The sequence below is a fragment of the Dromiciops gliroides genome, chromosome 1 (genome assembly GCF_019393635.1).
Source record: "Dromiciops gliroides isolate mDroGli1 chromosome 1, mDroGli1.pri, whole genome shotgun sequence".
NCBI lineage: Eukaryota > Metazoa > Chordata > Mammalia > Microbiotheria > Microbiotheriidae > Dromiciops > Dromiciops gliroides.
Genome location: NC_057861.1, coordinates 438,941,211 through 438,958,811, shown reverse-complemented (window position 1 = coordinate 438,958,811; position 17,601 = coordinate 438,941,211). Strand labels below are relative to the sequence as shown.

At 34.7% G+C, this 17,601-nt stretch overlaps 1 protein-coding gene across 2 annotated transcripts in view; it reads left to right on the top strand.

Moving 5' to 3' along the window:
* Positions 1–17,601, top strand: part of GTF2H2 (general transcription factor IIH subunit 2) — a 32,183-nt gene that overhangs the window by 4,016 nt on the left and 10,566 nt on the right. The window contains exons 2-11 of one of the 2 annotated variants that reach the window (XM_043979747.1): positions 2,994–3,086; positions 3,207–3,284; positions 4,540–4,576; positions 5,878–5,964; positions 8,377–8,427; positions 8,864–8,918; positions 11,055–11,160; positions 12,775–12,865; positions 13,010–13,097; positions 13,916–14,023. In XM_043979747.1, coding sequence (XP_043835682.1) covers positions 3,031–3,086; positions 3,207–3,284; positions 4,540–4,576; positions 5,878–5,964; positions 8,377–8,427; positions 8,864–8,918; positions 11,055–11,160; positions 12,775–12,865; positions 13,010–13,097; positions 13,916–14,023 — 757 coding nt within the window. In that variant the 5' untranslated portion in view covers positions 2,994–3,030. The remainder of the gene's footprint in view (positions 1–2,993; positions 3,087–3,206; positions 3,285–4,539; positions 4,577–5,877; positions 5,965–8,376; positions 8,428–8,863; positions 8,919–11,054; positions 11,161–12,774; positions 12,866–13,009; positions 13,098–13,915; positions 14,024–17,601) is intronic. The other variant, XM_043979748.1, reaches the window with a different exon arrangement.

Genomic DNA, 17,601 nt, shown 5'->3' with positions numbered 1-17,601 from the left:
ATTCCTAGGTTTTGAGTCAGCAAATAGGAGAGGAGCAAGTTTTTTTACAAACTATTTTCTTAAACTTTTAAAAATTCTGAACTTTGCCAAATAAAAATGATTAGTTCCATATATATCATGGAACAGAAAGAAAGTCTTGGACACAAAACTTTGAATCTCTATTATGTAAAGCTTTTTTTTTTCTTTTTAAGTATATAATAAATTCAACATGTAATTTTCCTTTTTTTCCATAAAAATATTTTATTTTCCAGTTACATGTAGAGATAGTTTACAACATTTGTTTTTATAAGATTTCTAGTTTCAATTTTTTCTCCCTCTCTTCCCTACATCCTCCCTCCCCAAGACAGCAAGTAATCTGATACAGGTTATATATGTACAATCACATTAAACATATTTCTGCATTAGTCATGCTGTGCAAGAAGAATCAGAGCAAAAAGGAAAAACCTCAAAAAAGAAAAACAACAAAAAAATAGAGATAGTATGGTTCAATCTGGATCTAGATTCCATAGTTCTTTTTTTTTTTTTGGATTTGGAGAGCATTTTCCATCATGAGTCCTTTGGAACTATCTTGGACCATTGTATTGCTGAGAAAGGTCAAGTCCATCACAGTAGATCAACACACAATGTTGTTGATACTGTGTACAATGTTATCCTGGTTCTGCTCATCTCACTCAGCATCAGTTCATATAAGTCCTTCCAGGTTTCTCTGAACTCCTCCTGCTCATCGTTTCTTATAGCACAATAGTATTCCATTACATTCATCTACCACGACTTGTTCAACCATTCCCCAATTGATGGGCATCCCCTCAATTTCCAATTCCTTGCCACCACAAAAAGAGTGGCTATAAATATTTTTGTAAGTCAACATGTAATTTTCAAAACTGTCTTGCTTGTGTTTCCTTCTGGCCTTCCTTCTCATCTCTTATTTTTTTTAGAGGGGCAGGTGTGGAGCAAAGATAATTAAATTTTTTTTTTTTTTTAGAATAGAATTTTATTTTCCAAAATATATGTAAAAACAAATTTTAACATCAATTAAAAAAAATGTTCCAACTTCTCTTCCTCTATTCCCACCCCCACCCACTAGAACTCAAGCATTTCAAAATAAATTATACATGAGTAGTCATGGAAAACATTCCCACATTAGCTAGGTTGTGAGGAAAAAACAGTCAAAAAACTCCCAAAACTTCAGACTGAGGAATTGTCAAAGAGAAAAAAACATTTTTTTAAAAAATGTGTTTCCAGGGGCAGCTAGGTGGCGCAGCGGACAGAGCACCGGCCCTGGAACCAGGAGCACCCGAGCCCAAATCCAGCCCCACACACCCAACACCCACCAGCCACTTGACCTCAGGCAAGCCACCCAACCCCAATTGCCTCACCAAAAAAGAAAAAAAAGAGAGAAAAGAAAAAAAATGTGTTTCCAACTATTTCAGATACTATCACTTCTTTCTCTGTAGATGGGTTGCCATTTTCATAGTCCTTCAGGGTTATATTGGACCATTGCCTTGCTGAAAATAACCACATGCTTCCCAGCAGATCATTTTACACTATTGCTGTTATTTTGTATACAGTGCATTTCACTCTGCTTCAGTTCATGTAGGTCTTTCCAGGTTGTTCTAATAGTATCCTGTTCATCATACCCTAAATAATGTACCTTAAACTTGACAAAGAATTTTCTTCGTATTAGCCCAGCAAAGTCATCATAACTATTTCCCTCCATCCTATTCCCTTCCCATGATATTTACTCTATTTTCCATCTTCTTTTAAACTATTCCTCCTCAAAAGTATTTTACTTCTGACTGTCCCCTCCCCTGCTCTACACTCCCTTTTTTTCCACCCTTCCTTCCTTATCCTCTTCCCCTCATACTTTCCTGTAAGGTTAAATAGGATAATTAAATTTTGATTTAAACACAGTTTCATGATTGAACTGGTTGAATTGAAGAAAGTGTTTAATAGGCATTTAGAAATGCTGAGCTAACACAGGGGTCTGAAGATAGAGATCTGGGAGTTGTCTACATAGAGGTGATAATTGAAACCAGTGCAGTAGATTAAATCACCCAGAGAAAAATGATGTGTAGAGAGAAGATCAAGGACAAAGCATGCCTATGTTTTTCCAAAGTAGGGGAACAATCAAAGACTTAAGAGGAAGAAATTGAGAACTAGTTTGTGGTGATCAATATCAAAAAATACAGCGACATCAAGGAAGAAAGCAGCCTGAGTGGGGAAAAAACAAGTTCTCTTAATGATAGAACAGAAGCCACATGTCAAGTGAGTGAAGACTACATAGTAAGGAAGCCAAAGAATTGTATATAGATTCTACTTTATTAGTATCATTTTGGTGGTGTGGTAAGAACTTGGAATTTGGGGTCAGAAGGTCTATGTGCCCGTCATGGCTCTGTAACTTATAATCTGTGTGAACTTGGGCAAGTATTTAAACTCTGAGCCACAGTTTCCTCATCTGTGAAATGAAGTTGGTCTAGATAAGGGATTTTATCCTTTTTTTTATGTTTCTAAATGGGTAAAATAAATCCATAGCATTACAAAGGAAAGCAGTTATATTTAAATAAATGTCATTCTTCCCCACCCCCACTGCCTATATGGTTCCTGAATCCTTCTGCCTGAAATCTATTCATAGACTCCTAGCTTAAGAACCCCCTCATCTGGAGGGCCTCTAAATCTCATCTAGAAGTTTGGGGAAGAGGAAAGTGATATCATGAGAAGGTAGAAGAGTGAAGGGTGGGGTGGGGGGATGTTGTTTGTTTTTTCCAACAGGAGACCTAAGTAGGTTTGTAGCTAGAAGAGAAGCAGCCTAGAGAGAGAAGGACATTTCATATGCTGGAGAGAAAGTTGATAATTAACATAGCAGGGTCTCAGTGGAGACGGTTTCAATTATGACATACTGGGCTTTTCTTTTTTCCACTTGGATATACTGGATAGCAAATACCATTGAGACATCAATAATCTACTCATCAAAATTGAATGTTTTTATCTTACAGGGTACTTACTTTTTAATTGGACCTCACAAAAGGAAAAATGGATGAAGAACCAGAAAAAACAAAACGCTGGGAAGGGGGCTATGAAAGAACATGGTAAATATAACATCATCTAGGTGTTTGTTTTTGTTTGGTGGGGGTGGGGTACATTTTTTTTTAAAGCATCATTGTTCCTTTCAGCTTTCTTTATTCCCCCCACATAATCATTGCTTTTAGGGAAATTCTTAAAGAAGATGAGTCTGGATCACTTAAAGCTACCATAGAAGACATTCTCTTCAAGGCCAAGAGAAAAAGGTAAGCCAAGAGTTCATTTAAAAGTTTTTAAATAGAAATTTAGTTACCAAATCATCCTTTTGTTGATAGCTAAGAAAACAAAAGTTGTATTTGTCCCTTACGAGACTTTAGAGTCTGTATTTTTCCCTTAAAAGTGATCTTACATAGAATAGAACTGCATGACATCTGTCATGAAGTTTGCTACTGACTTAGATTTATTTTTGGACACAAAGGGTGGATTTTGAAGTCCCTTTCTGTGAAGAGATAAAGGGATATTCAGTACTAGGGAAGGCTTTTCTCTGGCCTCTAAGATTTTATTCATATAAGCTTTGTCCCTATGTCCTTTTTCTTTTCCCCCATTATTCCATTATTTTCAGCCTTTTGCTGTAACTCCTAGAATCTAGAGAAACAGTATCTAAAGAGCTCCCTAAGGCTAGTTTGTTCCTATGTTTTACTGAAGTTGATCCTTTAGCTGTTAAATATAGTATACTGCTGAAATAAATGTGAGATTATAAAATGGGTATTTACCTTTGCATTATACTCCATGTGGTCATTTTTTCAGAGGATATTAACAAATTGTTCATAATCTTTCATTTTTATTCATTCTTTTAAAGCCATAACTGAACTATTAAAAGCAGAAATTAGAACATCTAGAGAATAAAATTCATTTAACTCAGATTTATTTCTTTATTCTTTGATTTCAAGGTAATGTGCTAAAGTAAGATCCTCTTCTTTTCTCCAACTTTTTTTTTTGTAAACTTCTGCTTTGTTTCAAAGAAGCCACTACAGGACCTATTGAGTAAGGGAAAAGACCTAATGAACTTTCAAGGTTGGAATGAGGATGTTGTCCTAAAGTGACAAGGAGATAATAGAAATAATAGCCTACATTGAAATAGTACTTTTTTGGTCATAAAATAACTATTTGTACATTATTTCTTTTGATTCTCATAAGAACTTTAGGTAGTGTAATAGTAGAGAAGTAGGTAGACTGGTTGTACAATATTATCTCTATTTTACAGATAAATAAAATAAAGCCCAGAGAGTCTGTGCCTCAGTAACTTTCCTAAGTTCTTGGCTTTTCTTCTGATACTAAATATAGTATTTCTTTCTGTTATGATATTCTGTCTTCCTTATAGCCTAAAAGGTCATATAAGTGTTAACTACACATTATTTTATTTAAAAATATGGCATATTTCTTGTGGTTCCATAGCATTAGAGAATAATATGGTAATGCAAATGCATTGTAATTTACTGAAATACTTACCTGTTTTAACAGAGTATTTGAGCACCATGGACAAGTTCGACTTGGAATGGTATGTTTTTATTTGTTTTTCCTACTGTTACAGGTATTTTGCCTAAAATATACACATGGTCCTGGGGCAGCTAGGTGGCACAGTGGATAGAGCACTGGCCCTGGAGTCAAGAGGACCTGAGTTCAAATGCAGTCTCAGATACTTTATGACCCTGGGCAAGTCACTTAACTCTGATTTCCTCAAATATCCTGGAATATCTCTAGTTGTCCTGATATTTATCTTGCCACTGGACTCAGATGGCTCTAGAGGAGAGAGTGAGGTTGCTGACTTTGCCACAGCCCTCCCTCACTTAAATCCAATTTACTGCAAGTCATGACATCACTTCCTGATGTCATGTTCTTTTTCGAGAATGAAGGACACAACACCAATTGCCTCACCAAAAAAAAAGAGAGAGAGAGAAAATAAAGGACAAACAACAACATACAGATGGTCTTTTTAAGCTATGCTGTGTTTTTTTTCTCATTTTAATAGTATTCTATTTTTTTCCAGTTACATGTAAAGATGGTTTTTCAACATTTGTTTTTATAAAATTTTGAGTTCCACATTTTTCTTCCTCCTTATCTTCCCTCCCCCCATCTCAAGACAGAGAGCAATCTGATATAGGTTATATGTGTATATCACATTAAACATATTTCCACATTAGTCATGTTGTAAAAAAAGGATCAGAACAAAAGGGAAAAACAAACAAAAAAACTAGAAGTTGAAATAGTGTATTTCAATCTGCATTCAGATTCCACAGTTCTTTTTTCTGGATGTGGAGAGCATTTTTCATCATGAGTCCTTTGGAATTGTCTTGGATTGGGGGCAGCTGGGTGGCGCAGTGGATAAAGCACTGGCCCTGGATTCAGGAGTACCTAAGTTCAAATCTGGCCTCTGACACTTGACACTTACTAGCTGTGTGACCCTGAGCAAGTCACTTAACCCCCATTGCCCCGCCAAAAAAAAAAAAAAAAAAGAAAAGAATAAGTCATAAAATTATTGGGGCAGCTAGGTGGCACGGGGGATACTGGGCATAGTTCTAAATTTAAGCTGTTTTTTTTTAATACAGTTCTCATATTACCTGTGTATGGATTCATGTGAATATCAAATACCACCTTTTTTTTTTTTTTGGTGAGGCAATTGGGGTTAAGTGACTTGCCCAGGGTCACACAGCCAGTGTTAAGTGTCTGAGGCCAGATATGAACTCAGGTCCTCCTGACTCCAGGGCTGGTGCTCTATCCACTGCACCACCTAGCTGCCCCCCACCTTTTTTTGAAGTGAAGAATTTATCCTTAAAAATTTTTCATTATTTGTTTTTGCAGATGAGACATCTTTATGTAGTTGTAGATGCATCAAGAACTATGGAAGACCAAGATTTAAAGCCTAATAGACTGACATGTACTTTAAAGGTAAAACATCTCCAAGTTAAACTAATTAAAGGATAGGTTTTTAATTGGTCAATATTTTAAAATTTAAAATTTTATGTACATTTTATTGTTTTATGTATTTATGTATTATTTTTATTATTATATATTATGTTGTTATTTAAATAGTATTTTATTGTTTTTATATATATATATATATATACATATACAGTAACTGAATTTATGGTTATCAGTGTTGTTAAATAAAGGCCAATCTGATTATTTTATTCAAAAGATAGTTACTTTTAAGTAGCACTTTCAATGTTAGTATAGAAATGTGTGATCTTAACCTGATTGAAAGTAGTTTATTATTTTAAGGAGGCTAAACATTTCCTTGGCATTACTATTTAATTGTTTGGTTAGTAAATATTGTGATGTAATAGTAAGTATTTGGTAGTCCAAAGGTAAAGTTAGATAAGCTCCTTATATAATTTACCCAGGATTCCTAATTAGGGGAACTTCAATTAATAAGATTTTATTCATCCAAGGAAATAGCCTTTGAAGAAACTCAAACACAGGAGTGCTGTATTATGTGCTGAGAGAGAAATCTGAGGAAAATTATCAATTTTTGGATTCTAAATTTTGATTTAAACTCATAATTGTAACTCAAGAAAATTGATCTTACTAGCTCTAAAGTGAAGAATTTTATTGAATGTTTTGGTGTGCTAGCCTAACAATACAAAACATTCAAAACTCTGCGTTCATTTGCAGGTTCTAGTAATGATAACACATGTACTGTTTCATTGGGGTTTACAAAATGCTTTCCTCACAATAATCCAGGAAGGGAGAGAGTGTAAGCATCATCACCATCATTTTAGAGATGAGGAGACTAAGGCCTGAATCATTGAGGTGGCTTGCTTATGGTCACACACGTAAGCATGTTTAGTGTTCTTTTCCTCACCACTCTGCCCATCTACAAATGATATTATTGTGTATACTGTTTGTTAAAAAGTTCGTGGGTAAAATATAATGCATTTCTATTTCAAATAATCAAACAGAAACATGTCTTGGGTCAAATTTTGCCATTATGTACATAATCTAATTTTTTTTTAAATCATTGGGTTCCATAACATTTAATCTTTAGCAATTAATAATAGACCACAGAGAATCACAGAATGGTAGAGCCTTTCATTATTATTTTTTTCTTTCTTTCCTTTCTTTTTTTTTTTGGGGGGTGAGGCAATTGGGGTTAAGTGACTTGTCCAGGGTCACACAGCTGGTAAGTGTTAAGTGTCTGATTCTGGATTTGAACTCAGGTCCTCCTGAATCCAGGGCCGGTGCTTTATCCACTGCGCCATCTAGCTGCCCCTGAGTCTTTCATTATTGTGAGGAGAAATGATAAAACTTTTTGTTACTGAAAACAATGACAAATGAGTTCAAATATTTCCAGTAATTAAGAAGAGCTTTGTTTGCACATTTGTTTCACTTCAGCTAGCTTTATGATTTGAGTAGTTGGGTTTTCTTCCTACAATAAAATTAATTCCTATCCATACATCAGAATGTGAGTTACTTTGATTTAGATGTTGCTCTGAATTTATAACATTATGCAGGATCCAGAGGTGGGGAACTCTGGGTGTGGAACATTTCATGTATTGTCAGATTCAACTGATATGTTGGTTAATTTTCTTCTTTTTTTATCTCTTCTTTGTTTCAAATGGCAGCTCTTTGAGGAGGGACACATTAATAAAGTTTTGACATTTTTTGTTTATATATATCGCTAACATTTCCTAATGTCCTACTCCCCTCATTCCTTTATAATAAAGAATTTTAAAAGAAGGAAGGGGGGCAAAATTCTATAAAACTACCTGAATTTTTCAAGTGAGTATGACATCATATGCAGTTTTCCATATCCTTAGGCCCCAACTACTTCAGAGAAACTGGGAAAAGTGTTTTTCTCCTGTCTCTTTTGGGTCAGGCTTCTTTATTATGATTTTTCAGCATTTAGTCTTGATTTTAAAAAATTTTAAAGGCAGGGGGCAGCTAGGTGGCTCAGTGGATAAAGCACTGGCCCTGGATTCAGGAGTACCTGAGTTCAAATCCAGCATCAGACACTTACTAGCTGTGTGACCCTGGGCAAGTCACTTTGTCCAGCAAAAAAAAAAAAAAATTAAAGGCAAAAAGATTTTACATTGTAGCTAGTAGTTATGATTTTTTACATTTAGTTCTCAATATTTCAGTATTTCAAATCTATTAGGAATCTTAGAAATCATATTAGTGTATGTGATTATATGGTAGTAAATGGAATAAAGAATTGAAAAAGTGAAGAACATGTAGGAATATGTAATTCAGAACACTAGAAGAGAAAGTATAAACATTTATCAAGTTCTATATAAGGTCTTTTGATGAGAAATATTTGTATTTATTTAATACTTAAATTTTGGTTTTTTGTTTTTACAGTTATTAGAATACTTTGTAGAGGAATATTTTGATCAGAATCCTATTAGTCAGGTATGTACCTCTGTGATGGAAAGTAAAACTAGATTGCTGTTAATGTAGCCAAATGTAATTGACAAAATGAACTCAGTTCCATATTTATCAGTTGTTTTTAGTGTTCTTTTCTTTCTTTTTTTTTTTTTAAAGAATCTGATGGAGTTAAATCAGTTATGAATTAGGTCCTATTTTCCTGGATTAGTAAATGTCCCAAGTTTTTACTCCAAGTCGAGCAATCCAGGAAAAAAAAATGCATGTTAGGAATAAGGAGTAAATAGAGTGGAATCTTAAAACAATTAATTTTGACAAATCATTTTTTTTAAAATGTTGTAAGCAAATGCCCACTATCAATTGTGGTTTTTTGGTAATTAATTGATTGTTTTATTTGAGTTCTTAATGAAAATAAAAAATTTTAACATGTAAGAATAATAGAAAGTTTTGATTTATTTTTGAGATTGGGATAATCGTAACTAAGAGTAAGAGAGCTGAAAAGCTGACAGAACTCTCAGGTATGTCCTACTTGTTATACATTTGTGTTAATCACTGCTGTTTAGATTAGGTGGTGGGCTTTGAAACATCAAGAACTGTACCCATAAAACATCGTTCTCTTGCATGATACTGTAGAAAGAGCATTGGTCTAAGAGGCAAGAGGTTGAGATTCAAATAATGGCCCTTCTTTGTGCTTTGACCCGAGACAAGAACTCTATTTCCCTAGGCTTCACTGTACTCATCTGGAAAATGAGGTTAAATTATGTGAGCTGTAGGATTTATTCCAGCCCTAAAGTTCTTTGGTTCTTTATTTACCCCCTCTTGGGGGTTTCTCATTTGCTATGTTCTTTGCTATGTCATTTGCTTAATGTATCCGCTGGAACAACTTTATAAGAAAATATTTAAGAGAACTGCTCTTAGATTGAATTCTTCTCATCAGTCACTAGATTAGTATAAGGACTTTAATTGTATTTCTTCAGGTTCTCTAAAATCCTACATATCTGAAAGAGCTTCTGAGCTACTACTGTTAATGATGTTGACCAGTCGGGGAAACCACCTAACCTTTAAATTGATTAATTTTGTTTGTTTCTTTCTTTTTATAATTTTGTTTCAACATCTTTAGTTTTTACATTACCTAAATTTCCCCTTATATACACTCTCTCTTGTATGACAAAGATTTTTTTTTTAAGTAAAGGCAAAGAAATTCAACAAAATTGCTCAGAAATCAATTTAATGTTAAATCATCCACCTTCTAAGTTTAAAGAGCACAGGAAAATATCCTAAGCATTACATTTAGTTGTTATTTTGTAAAGATTTCTGTTTATATTAAATTACATTTAAATAATACAATCAAGTCTTCTCTTTCCTTGGTCAAAAGGAGAAAAGAATGTTTTCTTCAGAAAATGATCTTTGTATTGGCAGTTGAATTTCTAAATAATAGAGTTGACTGAATTGAATATTTATGTAGTACACAGGTTAGGCAAAACCTGGTTGCCTGTTACTGAACCTTGGGTACCTTGAATGTTTGAATGGATGAAATTATGCATTATGTGCAGACTCCTTTCATTGTAGTTACCAACATTTATCAGTAATGAGCTACTTTATTTGGATTAAATGCTTTATCCTCATGAGTAGTAAATTTCCCTGACATAGCTATGATATATTTCCTGACAAAGCTTCTGTAGGAACAGTTTGGGATTATAACTTTAGTGGGGTATGTTGGTTTGTGATTAAGGAGACTCGAGTTCTAGCCCGAACTCCAGCCCCTTCACTTAATTCCTGACTTTGTTTCTTAATATATAAAACTAGTGCATAGGACTAGAATCAAAGATTCTTAATTGGGCATCCATTAATTTCTTTTTTATATTTTGGTAACTTTCTGTATAATTGACTTCATTTGTAATTCTGTATACTTTGTTTTATATGTTTAAAGACATTATTCAGAGATGTCCATAGGCTTCACCAAACCGCCAAAAAGGTCCATGATACAAAAAAAAGTTAAGAACCCCAGATCTAGATGATTTCTAAATTTGCTTCTGGTGTGATTCTAAGAACTCTGTTATGTTAACACCTTTCATTTACATTTTTCTGAGGAGTGAAGTGTTGCAAAAGCTAGAAATGATGAAGTGACAGAAATTAATTCATACAAAAATATTTATTGGATAACTTTAATACAAAGCACTATTCTAGGTACTGTGGGAGATAGACAAATCATAATAAGTTAGCTAAGTTGTTTTTTATAATACTTGAATACCAAGGAACCATATTATACACTGAATTAAATTAGCCAAATGAGACTTCCTTCATCTTAAGAATCCTTTGTACCTTCTCAAGGAACTATTTATTACAACTCTTCAGCATCAATTTAGGCCTCATCTCAGCAGCATAAAAGTGTTAAATATTTGTTAACACCTTGCATAAATATACACTGGGATCATCTACTCAAATAGAGTCTCAGTACTGAACTAGTTTTAGACTAAAACAAAAAATGGGGTTTTGTTAATCATTTCTGAAAATCATGTTAATTTCAAGAATTCACTATTTTAGCAACATATGTACCAACACAGATATTTGCCCGGGGCATAGGGGAGGATCTTATTAGGATTTCATTGTGTAACTAATGAACATATATATATATTATTTCATTTAAACTTTAGGAAATGCAAGGAAGCATATAGCCTCTCTCAAGAAAGCGGTAGATATGACCTGCCATGGAGAGCCATCTCTCTACAATTCCTTAAGCCTGGCCATGCAGATGCTAAAGTCAGTGTTTTACATGTTTTATTATTTAATTTAAATTATTAGGCAGGTTATTAAAGGGGTTAAAGTGCTAGTCTGGGTCTCTAAAATCATAGTTGTAACAATATTATTAATTGCTAAGGGAACCACAAGAGTATGTTGTGCTATTTGGAAGTGATATTAGAAAATATTTTTATTTCCCTCACTTTAGGTTTCAGGAGGCACGTACTTTGTTCACTACAAATTTTTAGAGATGTATAGACAATTGCTAACCATTTTAACTATTTCAGAATTAATGCAGAGCAATAGATACTTAAAAACAATTGGTTGATTAGTGTAAGAATTGATGATTTGATTTCACTTTCATTTAATATAGGACAGGACTTTTCCCCTAGTGTCCTTACCTTGAATTCACATGTACCTACCTTATCAGGCAAACTCACCTGTCCATAACAGTCCAATCTTCAATTTGTCATGAAGTAAGAACTATCCCTGGGTGGCCAAAACGGGCTTCACAAAGCCCATCTCCTAAAGCTCCTCTCCTGTACCCAGTGCCCAGCATTGTGCCCTGCAGACAGCAGACAAGTGAGAAGGATCTGTTAAGGTTTTGGTAATAACGGAAAGAACAGAACCTGAATTTGAGAATTGGCCGTCCCTGCCATCCGTGTAGCCATCGTCAGCTCACTCAAGTTCTCTGGGCTCGAGTTTTTTTATAAGTTTGGTATGGTAATACCTAAAATACATACTGTGTCAGGTTGTTGTAACTATCAAATAATTTCTTAAAATCACTTGTTCAATCTTAAAGTGCTATAGAAATATCTGTTATTATCATTGTTACTCTTAAATTAATTGAGTTGGATTTACTTATGTGAATCATCTAGCCATACTACAGAGGCACCATAGTATAGCATATAGAGTACTGGATTAAGTTATAAAGACCTGGATTTAAATCTTGCTTCAAGCATTTGATTTACTAGCTGCATGACCAATCAGAGCCTCCTTTTTCTCATCTGTAAAGTTGAGGATAATAACATCATAGTACCTCAGTAGGTTGTTGTGAGGAAATTGCTTTGGAAACAAATACTTATAAATGTTATTATGTATTGCTTGGAACATTCTTCATATTTTACAAACTTTTTAAATAAGTGTGATTATTTCATTTCTTTGTGTATAGCAGATTAGAAATGGCATATTTGAATAATCTAATAGCTATATAGGCCCATTGACTATATAAGATGACAGCTGAATTCATAGTGTTAGAAAGAAAACTACTTAGAAACACACATTAATTTGGAACCATTTGTTGTTGGGGTAAAACAGTTGAAACCCCTTCAGTGTCTCTTAAGATATAACTGTATAATGAATGCCATATTCCTTAATGTTCATATAATTTTTAACTTTATATATTCTTTTTTTTTTCTGGAGGGCAATGAGGGTTAAGTGACTTGCCCAGGGTCACACAGCTAGTAAGTGTCAAGTGTCTGAGGCTGGATTTGAACTCAAGTACTCCTGAATTCAAGGCCAGTGCTTTATCCACTGCGCCACCTAGCTGCCCCCTATATATTCTTTTAACTGGATGCAGAATTTGTAAATGTAATTTCCTAATCCTAAGCATAGTGTGTTTTGTCTTGTCTTTAGACATATGCCAGGGCACACAAGTAGAGAAGTCCTGATCATCTTTAGCAGTCTCACCACCTGTGATCCATCTAACATCTATGATCTAATCAAGGTGATGCTCATTTACTTTAAAAGTAGAACAACATTACAACTTGGAAGATAAGTGTAGTGTCTTTATGCACTCTGTATATTGAACATGCCTGTTAAGTGATCATTGAATTTCTCTACCACTCCCACTTTCTTGTTTCTTATGAAGAGTTTAAAGGCAGCTAAAATTAGAGTGTCTGTTATCGGCTTGTCTGCAGAAGTTCGAGTTTGCACTGTACTTGCCCGTGAAACTGGTGGTAAGTATATAGAATACTCAATATCTTCTTCCATTTAAGAAGTATAAGTTCTTGAATTGCATTATTTAAGTCATTTAATACTTTCTGGCTATTTAGCTTAAGATAACACTATATATTTTATACCCCAAAATACTGGCAGCCATCTTTCTTTTGTTATTGTTTGCTTAGGGAGGTATCATTCATTTGGGGTTTTTTTGTTTGATTGTTTGGTTTTTTGTTTTGTTTTGTTTTGCGGGGCAATGGGGGTTAAGTGACTTGGATTTGAACTCAAGTACTCCTGAATCCAAGGCCAGTGCTTTATCCATTGCGCCACCTAGCCACCCCAGTATCATCCATTTGTAAAACCAAGGAACTTTTATAATTAATTAGCATTTTTCAGAGAGACTAAAATACATATATAAAAGGAAATTTTTCTATGTTAAATCCTTGAAAAAAGATTCTTTTAAAGTTATAATTACAAGGGCAGCTAGGTGGCGCAGTGGATAAGCACCGGCCCTGGATTCAGGAGGACCTGAGTTCAAATACGGCCTCAGACACTTAACACTTACTAGCTGTGTGACCCTGGGCAAGTCACTTAATTCCAATTGCCTCACCAAAATAAATAAATAAAATTATAATTACAGCTACATTATAGCTACTTGATGTGTATCTGGGGAAGTTATTTAAGTAAAGCCTTTCTAATGGTAATTTACCTCAAAGCTTTTTAATTTCAAATTTTGTGTTATGTTTTTGTAGCTAAAATAGTGAATGAAATTTTGTAAAAATTATGTTTTGATCATATGGTTAAAAACTGAATTTTTTTTCCTCCCAATTTTTAGGAACATACCATGTTATTTTAGATGAAAGTCATTATAAAGAACTCCTAACACACCATGTTAGTCCCCCACCTGCTAGTTCAAATTCTGAATGCTCTCTTATCCGTATGGGTAAGTTTTCTTCTTAATTTGTTTTTATTTTTAAAAATAAATTTTGATTGCCGTCTTTTGTTTTTACATTGCCAAAATTTCTTGGTATCCCTTCCCTTTCCCACAGAGCTATCCCATATAACAAAGATTATCATTATTATTTATTTTTTTTTTTTTGGTTTTTGGTGAGGCAGTTGGGGTTAAGTGACTTGCCCAGGGTCACACAGCTAGTATGTGTCAAGTGTCTGAGGCCGGATTTGAACTCAGGTCCTCCTGAATCCAGGGCCAGTGCTCTTTCCACTGCGCCACCTAGCTGCCCCAAAGTTTATTTTTAAAAGAAAAAAGGGAGAAGAGAAAAATATCAAAACCAATAAATGCATGAGACAATTCAGAATACATATTCCATGTTCAAAATCTGTAGACCTCCCTCTTCTGTAAAGGAGTGAGTTGCAGTTGTCTTCTCATGTCACTTCTTTGAGGCCATGCTTTTTCTTTGTAATTTTGCAGCATTCATTTTAGATTGTTTTATGGTGGCGATTCTTCTCATTTACATTGTTGTAGTAATTGTACAGATCATTTTCTTGACTGTTCTCTCTCAGTTCATGTAAGTATCTCCATGCTTCTCTTTATTCATCATATTTATCATCTTTTATTACACAGTAATACTCCATTACATTAATTAACCACAGTTTGGATAACCATTCCCCAGCCAGTGGATATCTACTTTGTTTCCAATTCTTGGCTACTGTAAAAAGTGGTACAATAAATATTTTGATGTATTCGAGGGCTTTGTACCTCCTTGGTATATATCCATCCCTATTAGTGGAATTTCTAGTTCAAAACTGTACAGTGGGGAGCAGCTAGGTGGCACAGTGGTTAAAGCAGTGACCCTGGATTGAGGAGGACCTGAGTTCAAATGTGGCCTCACTTGACACTAGCGGTGTGACCCTTAGCAAGTCACTTAACCTTCATTGCCCTGCAAAAAAAACAACAAAACCGTACAATGGAATCTCTAGATCTAAGGGTATTGACGTTTTTTCCCCCATATAAATATTTTTATTATTTTCCAGTTACATGTAGAGATAGTGTAAGAAACAGATAAACTGAGACATGACCCCCAGTCTGGTGCAAAGCAGGAAGGCCATTTATTCTCAACCTTGCAAGGACGTGAAATACCCCTTCTGGGTACTGCTGTATGTTCCAGTGAAGTCCCCTTCTTTTATTCTAGATCTAATGCAAGGTCCCTCCCTTATCTGGGTTCACATTCTTCACTGACACTTCTTTTTTTTCTCTTTTCTTTTTTTTTTTTTTTTGGTGGGGCAATGAGGGTTAAGTGACTTGACCAGGGTTACACAGCTAGTAAGTGTCAAGTATCTGAAGCTGAATTTGAACTCAAGTCCTCCTGAATCCACTGGGCCACCTAGCTGCCCTCTTCACTGACACTTCTAAACATTTAGACCACCCCTCCCTTTCCCCCCGAGATGTGGCTCCACAGTGGCTGTCCCCACTCCTGGTATGACCAGACCCTGAAAATTTATGATTCTTTTTTATCTAACTTTAGAAAACCTCTGTTGACTCAGCAGGGAAAAGGAAGGGAAATTTTGGGGAGTGGGAATAAGCTTTTAGGGCTTGAATTATGTAGTTTGTTCTCATCTGAGAGGAACATGCCCTATGGGTTAGCTGTTAACTCAGCAGTAAAAAGGAAGGAATGGTGGAAAAGGAGGAAAAGCCCTGCCAACTGAGGCAGACACACCATTTCTATCAGATAGTTTTCAAAATTTGTGTTTTATTCACTATATTTGCATAATTCCAAATTGCTTTCCAAAATAGTAATACTGATTCCCAGTTCCATCTTCCCAGAATTCCTTTAATACTATTTAAAATGTGTAATTTAAAAAATATCAGTTTAACTTTAATTATAACAAATGTTTTAACTTTTAAAGAAATTATCCTCGTTTTATTGATGTCTTTTGCTTTTATATCACCTTCATTTTCAAATTTGTTCTTCTCTCCTACTTGGCAAACCATCCCTGTAAAAATGACAAAAAAGCAGTTCAGCAAAACTAAGGAAAATATCAGTTAAGTCTGACAGTATTTGCAGTATGCCATACTCATAATTGCATTGAAAGGAAGCAAGTACATTTTCTCAATTCTCCCAGAGCCAAGTTTAGTCATTATAAATATGACTTTCAGTTTCATGTACTTAATTCTTTCCGTATACATTATTGTAGTTGTGTATATTTTTCTGGTTTTGGTCACTTTGCTCTGTATTAGTTATGTTTTCTCATTTGCCTGAATTCTTCATTTGTATTATTTCTGACTTCACAGTCATATTCCACTAGATTGATGAGATAGAATTATAATGTAAAGGGAGCACATTCATAGAATGATCAGTTTTAACATGCCTTTCCTAAAGTATTCCTGGCCAAATTAGTCATTTAGTTCTTCACTTGTACAAAGTGATATTCCTTGGATAATTAATTTTTATATTTATATTTCTTGATTTTCAGTCTTATTTGCTAACATATTCTATTAAGAGCTTTGATATTTTAGGTTTCCTTTATTTTAAAAATGTTAAGCATGAAAATAGCATATTGATTTATAATTATAACTAAAATCTTAATTTGCTGTATTATACATGTCACAAAAAAAGTCTGATGAAGAAATGAAATAGCAAAGTCTCCAAGCTGTAGAAAGATAGGTTTATTGAGAGAGGGTACCTTTCTCACAATAAAGCTGGTCTCAGGTCTAGGACCCAAAGACTCTGAGCAGAGCCAGAACCTGGGTTTTATACCCATATAGGGCTTAAGAGTATTTATACTCTACTACTTTTAGACAAAATTCCTCCCATTGGGGCAGGTAGGTGGCGCAGTGGATAGAGCACCAGCCCTGGAGTCAGGAGGACCTGAGTTCGGATCTGGCCTCAGACACTTAACACTTACTAGCTTTGTGATCCTGGGCAAGTCACTTAACCCCAATTGCCTCACCAAAAAAAAAAATTCCTCCAATTGCCCCCACCAACATTATCTATATTATCATCATTGCTAAGCTACGTAGCTCATGACTTCACATTGTGGCGATAGAAAACCCATCAAAAGATTTAGAAGCGGCCATCTTGGGCCTACCTATTACACAATTCTGCCTCTTGGTCATCTTTGAGGGTTGTTATCAAGGTTTTGCTTTACTTCTTATTCTACCAGTACTGATTGGTCCAGAGCAAATCTAGAGTGGCTATTTTGGGAGTTCTGCCGTTTACCCTGATTGGTCCATCCTAACCACAGACCTTTAAAGGTTTAAAGGAGAATGCTTAATGTATGAGAAGACAAAGCAGTTACAGTCTATTCTTTATGAGAGCATTTACAATCTATCCTGTAAAAAGAGGAAAGACTGATTCCAGCCTATATCTAAGGGGTAGGGAAAATTTCACTCACATGCATGACATTTAACATTTACCTTATAGAAGTTTGCCTTTAAATGAAAGTAGTGAAATGTAATAGGGGAATCATGACAGAATTTTCTAATTTCTGAGAAAATACCTTTTAAATAATAATTTTGGGGTTTTTTTTTTTGGTGAGGCAATTGGGGTTAAGTGACTTGCC